The sequence below is a fragment of the Anomalospiza imberbis genome, chromosome 6 (assembly GCF_031753505.1).
Source record: "Anomalospiza imberbis isolate Cuckoo-Finch-1a 21T00152 chromosome 6, ASM3175350v1, whole genome shotgun sequence".
NCBI classification, from domain to species: domain Eukaryota; kingdom Metazoa; phylum Chordata; class Aves; order Passeriformes; family Viduidae; genus Anomalospiza; species Anomalospiza imberbis.
In genome coordinates, this window is record NC_089686.1 from 4,933,318 (window position 1) to 4,948,686 (window position 15,369).

Genomic DNA, 15,369 nt, shown 5'->3' on the forward strand with positions numbered 1-15,369 from the left:
TGGACTGGGCTTGGAGCAGCCAGGTCTAGTGGAGGTATCCCTGCCCATGGCATGGGGCAGTTGGAAGGAGGTGGTTTTTAATATCCCAACTCAAACCGTTCTGCGATTCTATAATAATAATTCCGTCATCACTCTCTGATGGTCCGTGACTACGCCGTGCAGGGCTCCAGAGGTCTCGGATGGAGTTTTTGGGAAGGTCAGCGGTTTGCACTCCCGCATCCTCCACCTTCCCGCACCCCGCGGCGAGCGGGCGACGGAGGTGAGAGGAGGAGGAGGAGGAAGATGAAGAAGGAGCGAGGCGACCACGGGCGTGGAGCCGCGGCCGGGCGGGGAGGAAGGCGGGCAGGAAGGAGGGATGGAGGAGGGATGGAGGAGGGATGGAGGAGGGATGGAGGAGGGATGGAGGCGGGCGGTGGGCGGGCACGGGGCGGTGGCAGCCGGGGAGGCAGCCGGGCGCCCCGCGGACCATTCGCGACCGGCGGCGGCAGCGGCGGCATCGGCGCGGGGCTCGGCGCGGTGTCCCCGCGGGCAGGGCTGGCAGCGGCGGCCGCCCCCTCCCCGGCGATGAAGGCGAGCCCCGTGGCGAGCGCCGCGGCGGCGGCGGGGCCGGGGCAGGCGGCGGGGGGACCCGCGGGGGCGCCGCGGGAGCCCGATGCGCGCTGGCGGGAGAAGGGCGAAGCGGAGGCGGAGCGGCAGCGCACCCGGGAGCGGCTGGAGGCCACGCTGGCCGGGCTGGGCGAGCTGGAGTACCTGCGGCAGCGGCAGGAGCTGCTGGTGAAGAGCCTCCTGCTGCGGCGGCCGGCGGGAGCGGGACCCGGGGCGCAGGGCGGCCGCGGGGAGCCGCCGGGAGAGGGGCCGCCGCCGCGCAGCCTGGAGGAGAAGTTCCTGGAGGAGAACATCCTCCTCCTGCGGAGGCAGCTGGTGAGCGGGGGCGGGGGGCGCCGCGGGATGCGAGTGGCGGACGCCGCGGGATGCGGACGGGGAGCGCCGGGGAGGGATGCGGACGGGGAGCGCCGGGGAGGGATGCGGACAGGGACCGCCGGGGAGGGATGCGGACAGGGACCGCCGGGGAGGGATGCGGACGGGGAGCGCCGGGGAGGGATGCGGACAGGGACCGCCGGGGAGGGATGCGGACAGGGACCGCCGGGGAGGGATGCGCGCCCGCTCGGTGCCCCCGTGTCGCTGTGACCCGCGGGTCCTGCCGGCGGAGAGTCGAGAAAGGAGCTGGGAACCCCCGCGGGCGGCACCCCCGGCCCGCTGTCACCCGGCACGGCGCGCAGGTGAGGCGGCGGGCCGGTGACAGCTCGGAGGCGGACGGGTCGGGCCGGCGTTGTGCCGGTGGCCGCACAGTTCCTTTCGGGTCCCGGAGCCTGGCCGGCGGTCCCACTTCCATTCATGGCAAGAGAGGCGCCGCCGTTGCCATGAATGGAAGTTGGGAGCCAGCTCCCGGGTCCAGCCCCGAGAGGAGGCAGCGGGCGCTCGGGCACCGGCAGGATCGGGCCCGTGAAGAAGGGATGCTTTTGTTGGAGGACGCGCTTTGGAGCTGGTGTGGGAAGAGATGGAGGGCGGCATGAAGCGGCAGATCATTTTTCAATGAAAATAGCGTACAGCTGTGCCTGGCGCTCTTTGTGCGCGGCTCAGCATTTGCTTTCACCCAGGGAGAAGTTGGATTGCGTGATTGATTTCCTTGATTTTTTCTTTTCCCCACCCCCCTTTTTTTTTTTTTTTTTTTTTTTTTTTCTTATTACTCTTTTGGTTTAGTTAGGTTAGGGCTATTTCCCTTTTAAAAAGATAAAAAGAATTTTTTTTTTTCTGCTGAAAAGGGGCTGGCTGGCAGCCGAGAGCCGTAGTGAAGGACCACGGAATCATTACTCAAAAAAGAAAAAAAATAGTCGGAGATTTGTGGTAGCGCTTTAATTTGTGCACTTGACATTGCAGATTGGAACCAGATGCGGTGCTGACTGGGGGAGGGGGCGCTGGTGGCAGTAGGTGGCGCAGCGAAGTCATCCCTTGAACCCATCACCTCCTCCAGCCTGGCTGCCAGCCAGCCCTGGCTCCTGCAGGAATGGGGGAGAAGGCTTGGGATCACCCCTTTGCTTCTCCAAAGGATGGCCTTAAACGCCAGCACATCTTCAGCCAGTACTTGCCAGTGCTTTTAGCATTTGCTCTCCCGTTGCCCAAGGCCAGGCTGGACAGGGATCTGAGCAACTTGGTCTAGGTTGAAGCTGTCCCTGCCCATGACAAGGAGGTTGGAACGAGATGATCGCTAGGGTTCCTTCCAACCCAAACCCTGCTATGAATCTATGATTCTATATGACTGGTCCACTCCATGGAAAAGATTATCCTGGATTTAATGGGCTCAGAACTAGTCCAGCTATGAGCAGCAAAACTCATTGCAATGAATGTATCAGAGCACCCCAGGTGCCAGTCAAATGATGCACTCGAAGAAACAAAAGTAGATGAACCTTCCTCCTGCCTCTTCCCCTTTCCCCAAAGCCAGAGCAATTAAAGGGTATGAAGCTGAATAGATGATGGATAAGCAACATTATAATGCACAGGGGGAAACTGATTGTGTTGACCGTGGGTTAATGAGTGCCTTGCAAAATAATTTCTTATTGCTTATTTTATGCCATCAAATTACCTTCATAAATAGCCTTAAAATTCATCTCGCAGCAATTTCATACAATTATAATGGGAGAAGAGGAAGAATTACTCTTCCTTCCTGCTGCACTGCAAAACTAATAAAAGGGCTGTGATCCCAGCCCTGGGAATCTTGCTGTCTGGATGGTGGACTCTAAGCTCATCATGTGCAGCAGAACAAGGCGGTTCCCACACCACAGGCACTTGTTGGCAGAGCTGTTTGGTGCCATTGTGTGAGCAGATGTGATCTCTGAGTAACCCCAGTGTGGTGGGGAACGTGCCCTGCTAGGCTGGCACAGCCGTCCTTGCCCGTTCCATGTGCACAGGTCTGGTTGGGCCGTATCACACAATCTAGCTTTGTTCTTCCAGCTGTGGTCAGCACAGCCCGTTGGTCTTCCTGAACCCTGGAACATGCTCCTCATGCAGAACTGGCTGGAGCAGGCTGGGATGAAGTGCCTGCATAATTTTTCCCTGAAGTATTTATCCAGAGCATCCATCTAAAATGTCAGGGCTTTGTTTGGTTTTTATTTAAAAGAATATCGATGAGGTGTTTCACAAGGCTCAGACAGAGAAGTCTCTTGGTCTTTGGGACTCCTTCACATCTGCCCCACTGAAGGAGCTGATGTTCTTTGTCCTCTTCTTTTGCAGAACTGCTTGAGGAGGAGGGATGCTGGGTTATTAAATCAGTTGCAAGAGCTGGATAAGCAAATAAGTGATCTCCGCCTGGACGTGGAAAAAACGACAGATGAACACCTGGAGACAGACAGTCGTCCAAGTTCAGGTAAGGGCAGTGCTCAGCAAAATGCAGCCTCCCTCAGGACCTGGAATTAAACTGGCTGTAGATTTTAGTGCTGGAGTTTTCAGTACTGCAGCAGTAAACGTCTACATCTCGTTCACACTCTGATAATTAATTCCTACTAACAGAGTTCACTGACCACTGGAAAGGCTGCTGTTTGCTTCTTTCAGAGGAGCATTTCAAGCTTAATTAGATTTTTAGTGTTTGGGGCATTTGTTTTTTCAAGGCCACCCTCACATTAGTCCAAAAAATTCTAATTGTCCTATATATTAGGGAGGAGGCTGAAGGAAAAATGGTGAAAAGAAGCACCACCATCAGGAGGAAGGTATCAAAAGTGGTCAGCCAGAAAGGAGCATGGAATCAAACAATTCAATCCTCCAAATATTGAATTTCATCTCATTCTAACTGTGTTGAAGCCAGTAAGTGGTATTTAACTATGGGGAGCCTTTCCTAGAGACCCCAAGACTTGTTCTGAACACACTAAAATGTGGAGAATCCTCCAAGTAGCAATTGTTAAAGCCATTGCTAATTTCTAGTCTGAATCTGACTTGTTCCAGCACTGATATTTTTATATCCTTTTCTCCCCTAAAGAAAGGTCTTTTCTAATACCCAGCTTTTCCTTCTCTTGGTATAATTCTTGGCTTTTATTTGATGAGCTAAACAGGTCAAGTTCTTGAAGTCATTCATTTTAGGGCATTTTTCCAAGCTCCTAAATAGCTTGGTGGCCTCTTTCCAATTTTTAGCTTTGTTTTAAGCACGCTGGATTCAAGCACTGGGCTCACCGTTCCAGTGTTTCTTACTAGGGCCATGTAGACTGCTGAAGTCATTTCCCTGCTGCTATTCATTAGCCTCTTTGTACATCCAACAATCTCATTAGCTTTTTTTTTGTTTTTTTTTTTTTTGCCATATCATTAAGCTTGATTGAGCTGCTTTTCCACGCTGACTAAGCCCTTTCCAGGATTATTGTTTTCCAGGATGCATCCCCATTCTGTAGGCATGCTCTGCATTCCTTATTCCTAAATGAACAATTTAAATTTTGGTTGTGGTGTGTCATTTTTCCTTGAGTAGTCCCAGTTTACCAGGAAATTTAATTTGATGTGTCTGCACATTATTTGCCATTTTTCTTCTTTCCTTTGAGGAAAGTAATGGATAGCATTGGGCCCAAGACTTTTGTAGTTAAGTAATAGTTGGAGAGTCTGTCTTGGAAGTATAACACTCTATTAAATGAGTGAGCTGCCAAACACGGCCTGGATCCTTGTTGCTAAAATCTGAAAATCCCTGTAAAGGTGAGAACCCCAACCCGTGTAAAGTTAAAAAAAAAAAAAAAATCCATATGCGCAGATAAGTTCTGCTGTTTTAAGTGCTTTACTTTTACACAAAGTAGATTCATGGCAATAAGGATATTACTAAATTGTTGGCTGTTTTTGGGGTGACTGAATGAAATCCCATAACTACTTGTGTTAGAGTAAGCCAACTCAAACACCAGCTTGACTGCCTTTCTAGGGACACAAATAGTAACTTTGTGTAGACATAACTAATATAAATCCAAACTCTTGTTTTTATAGGGTTTTATGAGCTGAGTGATGGAGCTTCCGGATCGCTTTCCAATTCATCTAACTCTGTCTTCAGTGAGTGTTTATCCAGTTGCCATTCTAGCACTTGCTTTTGCAGCCCTTTGGAGGCAACACTGAATATCTCAGATGGACGCCCTAAATCTGCAGGTATAGTAAAAGCAGGTCGAATACACCATACTCCAGGAGGTGGCTTTGGCTTTGGAAATACTGCCTCAGGAGAACCTGGGTTGGATTAACCCTTCTTCCTTTCATGTGCCATATTATGCTCTGAAAAGATCCCAGTGCCTCTCACGTACATGGGTCATGAGGCAGGGCTGTTTGCTCTCCACTGCTCCAGCTTTGCACATTCATGTGTCACTCTAAACACATAAAAATGGCATGTGAAGATCTGACAGCTGCTCTACCCAGCAGAGGGCAGTGGTACCTGTACACAGAAACACGTCAATCAGCTGATTTCTCTTGCTTTAGAAATGCATTTTTAATGAATAGCAATAATTAACGATAGCTCTTAGCCATGCCATCATTAAAGTCACAGAGTAAGGAGCTGGCTACAGGTTTTAGGGGGTCAGGGCACATACGTTTAGCAGTCATTTTATCAGTTCTGATGGTCCTCAACCCCTGGGTGAGCATGGTGAGGTGTGTTCTGTATTTATGTAGTATAGACAGATAGACATCATGAACAGGCCAGGTACATTTTGTCTCTTTGGCAGAGAGCTGTGAACTTTCCTTGGACACCAGTCTAAAGATGCAAGCCTTGATTTGTGGGATGGTTCAATAGGAAAGCCTCCTCTCTTCTCCAGAAGAGACTCTTCAATAGGGCTGTTGTGATCCAGTGTTACTGCAGACATTTTCTGAAGCTTTAGCTCATTCTGGGCTGAGGAGGATGATTCCAACCACAGTATTTCCACTTTGCATTCTGCTCTTTAAGGTTAACTTACAGTGATTTGTTGTGAATCAAGGATGGAATAATTCATGCTCTTCTGTTTCTGAACTGAGAAAATGCAGCCTGGAATATATTCATTCTGAGATGCTGACAAGTCCTCTAAGTTTTCCTGTGAGCAGCTCGAGGTAATTTAAGGCTCCCTGTTGTAAGGTGTATGTGATCTTCATGGGCCATACATTAAAAAAAGAAAAAAAAACCCTCACAAGGAATTCCAGCTGATTGCATTGCTGTTTTTTCTGTATCCACCACAGAAACCTAAAGCGCTCATTATTCATACAGTCTCACTTTTGTGGATGAAATTTCACAAACTTACAAATTTCAAAAATATCTTTTTGTCAACATTTCTTGAAGCCAACACAGAGTTTAGGAAATGTAGGGAAACTGAGAGGTTATCTGGAGGAAGTTTATGGTCTTAACTTCCCTGTTCTTCCTCTCCTGCTCACACAGGAACATCATCTCTATCAGCAAATTTCATCAAAGCCCATGAGACCTCTTTGAAATAAGCCTTAGATAAATGATGAGCACTGAGCATTCCAATTGGAGTACCCTGGCTGAAGTTTCCAGCCCAAGGGCAGAAAACAGGACTGGCAGAGGATCATTTAGATTGTACCCCTACCCAAGAAGACAAGGGCAACTTAAGCTTAAAAAATAATAATAATCTTAGGTGCTTGGATGGAAGACCTGCTCTTAAGGTTGCTTACCTCTCTAGTAAGCTCCTTAGCCATTAAATCTGACTCATGCATCATGAAACGCACTGGATTTCTCTGGCAGAACTCTCTTTGCAGAGCCAAGGCTAGGATGTCAGCTGGATTGACCTGCACCCCTTGTACTTGTGTGAAAACATGAGCTTGTTTCCCATTCTTTAACCCCTTATCATTATCATTCAAGAGGGGCATCTGTTATTACTATTAGCATTGCTATAAATTAATAGTAGTAACAATAATAAAAACAACAATAAAATTATGTCTGGATTTTTTTTCCTGACCTGACACATGCTTGAAAGAATCCGGAAGTGAAATTTGTCAACAAGCTATAGGAATTAATTGTTCTCTTGTCTGTATTTTTTATGCTTCTCTTTGGATTTAAAATTCATATGTGCTGAGGCCTGCAGAGAGTTTCACAGGTGACTGTGTAACAAATAAGAGACCCTTGCTGACTTCTGGGTGTCTTGAAAGGAAGATAGGAAGATCTTAACAACCTGGGCACAGGTTTGAAATCAATGTACACGTTCTCATTAGGGCTGTGATTTTTATTGTTTGAACTATGTGGTCCTAGTGGGGTAAATCCCACATAGATGCAGTGACAGGGAGACCCACAGAAGGATAGTGCTGCTTTTTGTATTGCTTGAACAGGACCCCTGGCTGCAAAATTGCTGCCGCTGTAGTTAAAGCTTTGCATCGTGTGCCTAGATGGACCGGTGTCCTTGGCAGCACATTAAAAACGTAGCACAGCTGTCCCTGGCAGGCTCTCTAAACTCTCCTAAAATGCCTTTCAGATCTCATAGGCTGGATGGACTATAATAAGGAAGGCCAGCATGAGGACCAGACCGCAGGCTCTGTCTGTCGCTCTTTATCCACACCGCACTCAAATTCCCTCGATGTCGTTGCAGATGTACATCCCAAATACCAGTGCGATCTGGTGTCTAAAAACGGGAACGACATCTACCGCTACCCCAGCCCGCTCCACGCCGTGGCTGTGCAGAGCCCCATGTTCCTTCTCCCCGTGACTGAGAACCCCCAGCGAGAAGAGGAGAGGCTGGCTTGCGATATGAGCGACGTTTGCACCCCATCTGAAACGGACTCGGGACAATCCGCCAATGCCTTCCCCCCACAGAGCTCCTGGCCGGCTCCCTGCCCTTCCACCAGCAAGAGGATAGACAGCTACATCTTAAGCCTGGTTCAGAAAAAGACTCACGCAGTAAGGACTAACAAACCCCGGACGAGTCTCAACGCTGATGCCACCAAAGGGATCTTGAGGCATGGGAGCATGTGCGTCCGGCAGCCGGCAGCAATGGTGGCCCACGGCAACGTGGTGAACCTGAAGGGCTCCAAGCCGGTGTGTTTGCCTCCCAGTGGGGCCCCCGCTCCGGACCACACCGCTCCCTCCCCGTTAAAGCAGAGGCCAAGGGAGCTGGCTGGGGAGCAGCTGGAGAGTAGGAAGGCCCCTTTGCCAGCAGCTTTCCCACCCAGCACAACAACGGAACTCCAGAGCAAGCACCTGCCACGGGGTGTCAAACCGGCACCACCGGAGCTGGGCCGCACCACCGCGGCCACAGCCGGGGATGCCCCCAAGGAGAACGGCCAGCTCTTTGCTGCATCTCCCAAAGAGACCCCCGGGAAGGCGGTGGTGCTGCAGCCAGAGAACAGGGTCAGTCAGCCTCCCAAAAAGATCCTGTTGAAGAGCAGCTTGCAGGCAGCTCGCTCCTCGTCACCGGCTGTCGAGGAGAGGCCTGCGCTGGATTTCAAAAGCGAGGGCTCTTCCTCGCAGAGCCTGGATGATGGGCTGCTGGTGAACGCCCAGTACATCCCGGCCCAGCAGCAAAGCATGAAGCTTCACAAAGGCACCCGGAATGTCAAGATTTTGAAAAGCTCTGCATTGAAACACAGGTCCCACCTTGCCAGCGGGGTGGAAAACAGCTCACAGACCTTGAGGGAAAAAGCCAAACTGGTCGGCAAGAAGTGCCGCTTTCCTGAGGAATTGGATACAAATAAGAAACTGAAAAAGCCCTCGTCGCGGGGGAAGAGAGGCAGCGGCCTGCCGCTGGAGCCGAGCCTCCCGGGCCGGCAGGCCGGCCTGCACAGATCCGCCCTCCGCTCCCATGGGCATGGCCGGGAGGTTGTGGTGGCCAAGCCCAAACACAAGCGTGCCGACTACCGCCGCTGGAAGTCCTCAGCGGAGATCTCCTACGAGGAGGCCCTGCGGAGGGCGAGGAGGAACCGGCGGGAGGGTGTGGGGGTCTACTCGCAGGTGCCCCTGCCCTATGTCAGCCCCTACGCCTACGTGGCCAGCGACTCGGAGTACTCTGCCGAGTGCGAGTCCTTGTTCCACTCCACCGTGGTGGACACGAGCGAGGATGAGCAGAGCAACTACACCACGAACTGCTTTGGCGACAGCGAGTCAAGCCTGAGCGAGGTGGAGTTTGTAGGGGAGAGCACGACCACCAGCGACTCTGATGAGAGCGGGGGCCTGATTTGGTCCCAGTTTGTCCAGACGCTCCCCATCCAAACAGTCACGGCGCCGGAGCTGCATGAAAATGCAGCCAAGGCCTTTGTCAAAATCAAAGCCTCCCATAACCTCAAGAAGAAGATCCTCCGCTTTCGGTCAGGCTCCCTGAAGCTCATGACGACCGTCTAGTGAGGTGACTTGGTGGAATGTATCTGCTTCTGCTTTTGGAAGCAAGGTGCTTTTTTTTGTACATATTTCCACAGATTTTTTTTTTTTTTTTAATAATACAAATATTTAAAACTTAAGGTAAATTATGTCACTTGTCTTCAGAACTTGGGTGGATACTAGTGCCTTTTATGTGGAAATAAAAGCCCGTTACACTTGTTTAAAAAAACCCAACAACACAACACTGCCATTTCAGTGGTGAGCAGCCTCCAGCGTGTGGTGTCAGAAGGCTTTGAGAAAAGGCTAAAATGTTTCTGGGAATGGATCTTCCTTGCCTAGTTTTTCCACTTCTGGGTCTTACGTGGGATATCAACACCTTAAGGTCATAAGTGTCTAGGGAATAAAGGGGAGGGAGTGAGGGTGGTTCTTCATGTTTTTGCTTGTCCCTTTCTGCTGCTGCTGTTGCCACATCTTGAACTTTTTCCTTCTGGTACTCTGGTCTGGTTTATTTTTCTTTTCTTGTTGATTCTTTTCTTGAAACTCACTCCTGTCCTCCCCCAGCCTTCCCCCACCAGGAAAGGGCTGCTGTTCAATCTGTGTTTGAGGTTAAGTCTCCTTCCCTGGAGTGCACTCTGCTCCGATCTCCTGGGAGTCCCATTGTGGACGGCGGTGGTGTCCAGAGTAAACTGCAGCTGGAGCAGCTGACCAAGGCTTAGTAACTTCATTATATTGTGTAAAACTGCTTTTGAAAAAGAAAAAAAAATCCATATGCATGTCACGTGCATGAGTATCAGTAGTTTTAATATTCCTGTTGATGTCCAATTTACTGTACATCATCAATGGCTGTTTTTATATATATATATATATATATATATCATTGTGTAAATTAATATAACACATCATATGCTGTAATAAACAGTCTGTTTTAATACTTTTTAAAGTTCGTTACGTTGGTGCAGACCCAGTCAGTGCTTTTATATTGGTGTTGGAGACACTTAGATGTTACCTGATGTGACCTGATACCGTTCCTTGCATTTAGCCATGCAGGAAAGGGGCAAGTTTAAAATGCTGCTGTGGATGTGACTTGTGCTTTGAGGGAATTGGCTTGTCACAGCTTCTCTTGTTCTTCTTGTCGCTTGCATTTTTCCGAGGCAAGGTGGGATTTAGGAGCTCAGAGGCATCTTGAGGCATCAGGTTGTTGCTGATAGGCAGCTCATGTTTCAGAGCAGATGGAAGTAGAACATTAATCCTGCTCTCTGTCTGGGTGCTTGCAGACTTTGGTTAGTACAACACGGGGGCAGATGGTTGGTTTCTGTTACCAAATCGATCTGTGGGACACAACAGGTGTCCCCATGGAATGTCCAGTAAGTGAATCCCCAAGAGCTGTGTGCTCTGGGAGCTGGGCTGGGTGGAGGAGAGCGTAGGCTGCCTGTCCATGGTGCCCTCTGTAGCTTTGGCTGTTGGCTCTGTTATAGCCCTAGCAGGGTCATGGAATATGACAATTGGGTCACCCACTGATCTCTGTCTCAGGTTGTTCCCATGGGACTGGAGTGGAGTCTGGCAGCAAAGAAGAAAGGAGCCCTCCATAGGCAGCACTGCTTCCATTCACAACAAAAGCTTTGGAGCTGCCTGGTGGGAAGGTTGGAGGTTTTGGGCAGGTTGAGCTGGTTGCTGCAGGTTCATCTTCTGGTTTGGCATCCACAAAGCAGTGGACAAACAACTGGAGTGGGTGCTGTGGCTGGTGTGGATTTCAGGGATATGTGTGCAGCCTGTCCATTCCATAGCAAGGTCTGAGCAGAGCTTTCCTTTGTGGTTCCTCTGTGTCCTTCCTGCTGTCACCCACCTGAAAGGCAGAGCAGGTTATTTTTTCCCCCAGGTCTCCTTGCATCACAAATGTGGGAAGGAATGATCCACTCAGAATTAAACATCTCAGGGAGCAGCTTCTGAGACAGTGGGAACACTTTTCCTAAGAGGCACATTTTATTTTTTAATCTTCAGTGTAGTAAATCCCTATTTATAAGGTCGCATATTATTATTTTCCTATTTGTGGTTTGTTTGTTTGTTTTTATAAGGAGTGGAAAATCAGTTTCTGTAAGGGTTTTGCAGTACATCACCAGGCTGTAGATTCAGTGACCCAGAAAGTCTTTGCACTTCCACCTCCTATGAAACAGCAAAAGCTGTAACTCCCATTATCTGCTTATAACTCCTCTATTAATTTATACATGGAAAGGCAGCCTGTGTGTGTATATATATATATATATATATATATATATACATACACATATATATATGTGTGTGTGTGTGTATGTATAAAAAATTATATATTGGTTTGGAATTATTAATCCAGAAATTGCTGGATGGAGGCTGTCACTACAGAGAGAGGAGAGAAGTAATGTTTGTTGTTAAATATGGCATTACTGAGGCTAAGCAACAGCTTAAAGCCATCCCATTAATAACTGATGGGTGTTATATCAAACAAAGAGAATGTCTTGTGGAAGCTGGTAGTTTCTTTCCTAGAAGATCTCTTTATCATGCCACATAATCTCTCTTTGAGCGAGAAAAACATGTGCAAATCCCTGTAAATCTCCTCAAAGGTGTGGAACAGCAGCAGAGAGGATCCTCAGCCGTGCACTGTCTCTGGCTGTAAAGGAGCTGCTGGTGGAAAGACAAACCAACACCCAGTGGCATTGGGCTGATGAGTTTTTAATTGCAGTGCTGTAGCAGATTGCCTTGTACCGAGTGAGGGAGGCTGCCTTCCAGTAGTGAGCTGCTGAATGGTTTCTTTTCAGATAATTGAGTAAAAAAAGAAAATAAAATAACTGCCTAAATAGCACTAAGACTGGATCAGCTGCAGCCACTGTATTCTGCTTGGAAATGGGCTGATGGTATCTCCCTCTTAATTGCATCCAAGTCTTTTCAGTTTGGGGAAGGAATTTTCCTTTTCTTACGTGATTTAGGTAAGCATTCAGAATCCTTTATCCAGGCCTAGTTTTTTCGGTCAACACCCAATCCCCTCATTTTTTTTCTTTTTTTTTTTCCTTTTTTAAATAACAGATCTTAACATGCTGGAAAAGTACTTGATATGGTCCCAATACACAACACACATTCTCATCTCTGGTTCTGATTTAGGAAACACATCTGAGTCAGTAGGTTTTTGCAATGTTAGGTTGAAAAACATCTGCTTGTCTTGGAGACCAGTTGAATATCTGGCACTTCTTTAAGCTACCTGGCTTTCCAGCTTCACAGCTTGCCAGTGTATTTTTCATGATTTTCGCTTTTTAATTATCCCTGGAGTTTATGGTTGTTTTTGGAAGCCTGAAGCAGGAACATTTCATTGCACTGGGAGCTGTTTCAAGGTGGGGGTAGGTGGTAGAGGGATTGGGATTAGGTATCCCTATACTCCTTATGTGCAGGAAAGTACAGGAGCATAAAGGAACACGAGCAGAGCCCTTTGAGCTGGATTCCTTGTGGTTCAGATAATGCAGTGTTTCTGCACACCTCTGGAGTAACCATCACTCCCACTGAGGGCATCAGCACCACACACTGAGGGGTTGAGTGTGTCCCTGGGCTGTCTGCCTTCCAGCAGGCTTTCTGGGTCTATCCTCTGCTCCCTCACCCCAGCCAGCAGCTGTGGGTCAGCAAATAAAGAATCAAGCTGTGTCTGGTGTGTGCGGGGTCAGGGAGAGGCTCTGGCGTGGTGCCCAGACGTCCCAACTGCGTGGGGCCCCTGCTGTGGACCTCCTGCTTGCCGTGAGAAATCCAATGTGCCTGTGGAGCAAGGGCTCAGACAGCTGGCTCTGAGGGAAAGGAGGAGTGGAGATTCCCATAAATAGAGTGGTCTGATCCTGGTTCATCTGCATTTCCAGAAGAAGTGGGAAGAGGAGGTGTTTTCAGCCTAACACCTCACTCAGTAAGTTAGACTGGATTAAATGGAGTCCTCCTAGGGACTCTGCCTCATTTCTTCCAGAAAAACAATCGGACCAAGTCCTGTAGGAACTGGGGACAAGATGAGCTTCCATTCCCCAGGACTGGGTTTGGCCTTCCACAGCCCCTGCTTGCAGAGAGCCTGTAGGTCCCAGCCCTCTGCAGCTTTCCTGGTCCTGGGGCTTCAGCAGGAATCTGTCCATCCCTTACAAGTGTTCTGCTTTTCTCATGGCTTGGGGTTCATGCTGGATAAGCACCGAAAACAGATTCTTCACAACAGTCCTGTGCCTTCAGTAATGCCAAATCTGTTTGTTGGCTCAGAGGAAGGTCAGGCACTCCTCAGGTGGGACCCAACAAAGCCATCCCTGAGGGACCTGCACCCCTTCCTGTCACAAAGGGCAGAAAAGGCTTTGATGAGCAGTGGTGGCCATTTGGCAGGTGACTCACCACACTGGGCATGGCTTTCCCCAGGCTCGTGGTTCTTCTTACAAGAGGGAACAAGGGCATTTTTGAGGAAGCAGAAACAGCTAAATACATTTTTAGTAGCTACCTTCAGAGTATGTACCTTTGGAGTAGCAAACAGAAATAAATATGACTGAGCTGCTAATACAAAAAAGTGAACCTTTCTCAGGTTAACATTACAGATGGAGAACTGTGGTGAGAAATAATTGATGCTGGAGCTTATCCAGAGAAGGGCAATGGAATGGATGAAAAGACTGGACTAGAGCAGAAGTATTGAGAGAAGTGGCTGACTGGGCTGGGAGCTTCAGCCTGGAGAAAAGGAGGCTTAGGGGGGACCTCATCACCCTCTACAACTCCCTGAAAGATCTCTTCTCCCAATTAACATGCAATAGGACATGAGGAAATGGCCTCAAGATGCACCAGGGGAGGTTTGGATTGGATATTAGGAGAAAATTCTTCACTGAAAGGATGTTCAGGCATTGGAACAAGCATCCCAGGGAAGTGATGGAGTGACCATCCCTGGAAGTGTTCAAAAAAAGTGGCACTTGGGGACTTGATTTAGTGGTGAACAAGGTGGTGCTTGAGTTAAAAGTTGGACTTGATCGTAGAGGTCTTTTCCAACCTTAACTGTTCTATGATTCTATGAGTTGCTTTGGGGTTTGAAAATTCTCAGTTCTGGAATGAAGGAAGACACATAAAAAACAGAGGGATCTATTTAAAAGGGATACTAGAAAGTGCTTTTTTACACAGCAGGGAATTTGTTTCTGCTGGAAATAGTGAGATGGATGTAACATCAGCAAGTTCAGAGGGAAAGAGAAGGTAGGGATGGATGTGCTCTACCAATGATGGTGGATGCTAGGAAGAGTGTGAGGTGACTGGACTGCAAACAGTGGCCAGGCTTGTGTGCTCCTCCTCAAGACTGTCTTTTCCTGCAGCTGCTGAAGCACCATTAGCTGGGGGAGATGCACCATCCTGCTGATCCAGCAGACCATTTCCTGTGCTCCTCTGATCTTGAAGTAACTAATGGGAGTTGTCTTTGCAACTGAATTTTCCTCACTCTAATATTTATTAGTTTTTGCCCTCCCAACTTCTACTGAAGGCGAGTTTTGCATTGCTTTGCCAAGAAGTTCACTTTCCACGCTTGGCTGATGGTGACATGCATTTATCCAGACTATGGACACATGGTTTTGTTCACTCTTGTCCTCTGGCACGATAAATTCATCCACCCTTTCAGGCAGGCACTCTGAATCCTCTCTTATGGTGAACATCATCCCCTGTACCACAAATACGGTTATGGACACAATCTGTGTGTGTTCCTCATGAGTTCAGCCCATAAATGAATCTACCTTGGGAGTCACTGTTGGGCAGCAGTTTTACACCCTGCAGTTGCTTATAAACTGCAGGAAAGCTGCTGACCTACAAACCAAATGAACCATCCTAGAGCCCGAGTGCTTCCACTGCTCTTTGCCTTGGGAATTTGCTGTCCTTGGGGAGTTTTTCTCTTCATCTCACTGTGTCTCCACTTGTGTCTTGCTTTGGAGAAACAGAGCAGTCTGGAAGTGTGTCTCATGGTCATCTCCACTTGACCAGTGTTGGTTGGGGCAGCAGAGCAGTTTTGGAGCACACTGGTAGAACACTGACCCAGAGGCAGGACAAATGTGCTTCCCCCTGAGCAGGGATCTGGGGATATGACCCAGTGC

The 15,369-nt window shown here is 48.9% G+C and overlaps 1 protein-coding gene and 1 long non-coding RNA gene across 5 annotated transcripts; one reads left to right on the forward strand and one right to left on the reverse strand.

The window, feature by feature from the left end:
• The first annotated feature begins 363 nt into the window (after positions 1 to 363).
• Positions 364 to 10,217, forward strand: DACT1 (dishevelled binding antagonist of beta catenin 1). 4 transcript variants are annotated; one of them, XM_068192106.1, is made up of 4 exons: positions 364 to 921; positions 3,289 to 3,421; positions 5,002 to 5,157; positions 7,449 to 10,217. In XM_068192106.1, exons 1-4 carry the CDS (start codon positions 367 to 369, stop codon positions 9,305 to 9,307), a joined length of 2,703 nt encoding a protein of 900 aa, XP_068048207.1. In that variant the 5' UTR covers positions 364 to 366; the 3' UTR covers positions 9,308 to 10,217. The 4 variants fall into 4 exon arrangements, with proteins under 4 accessions (XP_068048207.1, XP_068048209.1, XP_068048208.1 ...); XM_068192108.1 differs by having other exon boundaries at positions 7,563 to 10,217; XM_068192107.1 differs by having other exon boundaries at positions 5,002 to 5,064.
• On the reverse strand, positions 9,409 to 12,890 carry LOC137475127 (uncharacterized). The gene is made up of 2 exons (XR_010999701.1): positions 11,563 to 12,890; positions 9,409 to 11,518 (listed from the first exon to the last, which is right to left on the reverse strand). It is a non-coding gene; the product is annotated as an uncharacterized lncRNA (long non-coding RNA).
• Between the last annotated feature and the right edge of the window lie 2,479 nt (positions 12,891 to 15,369).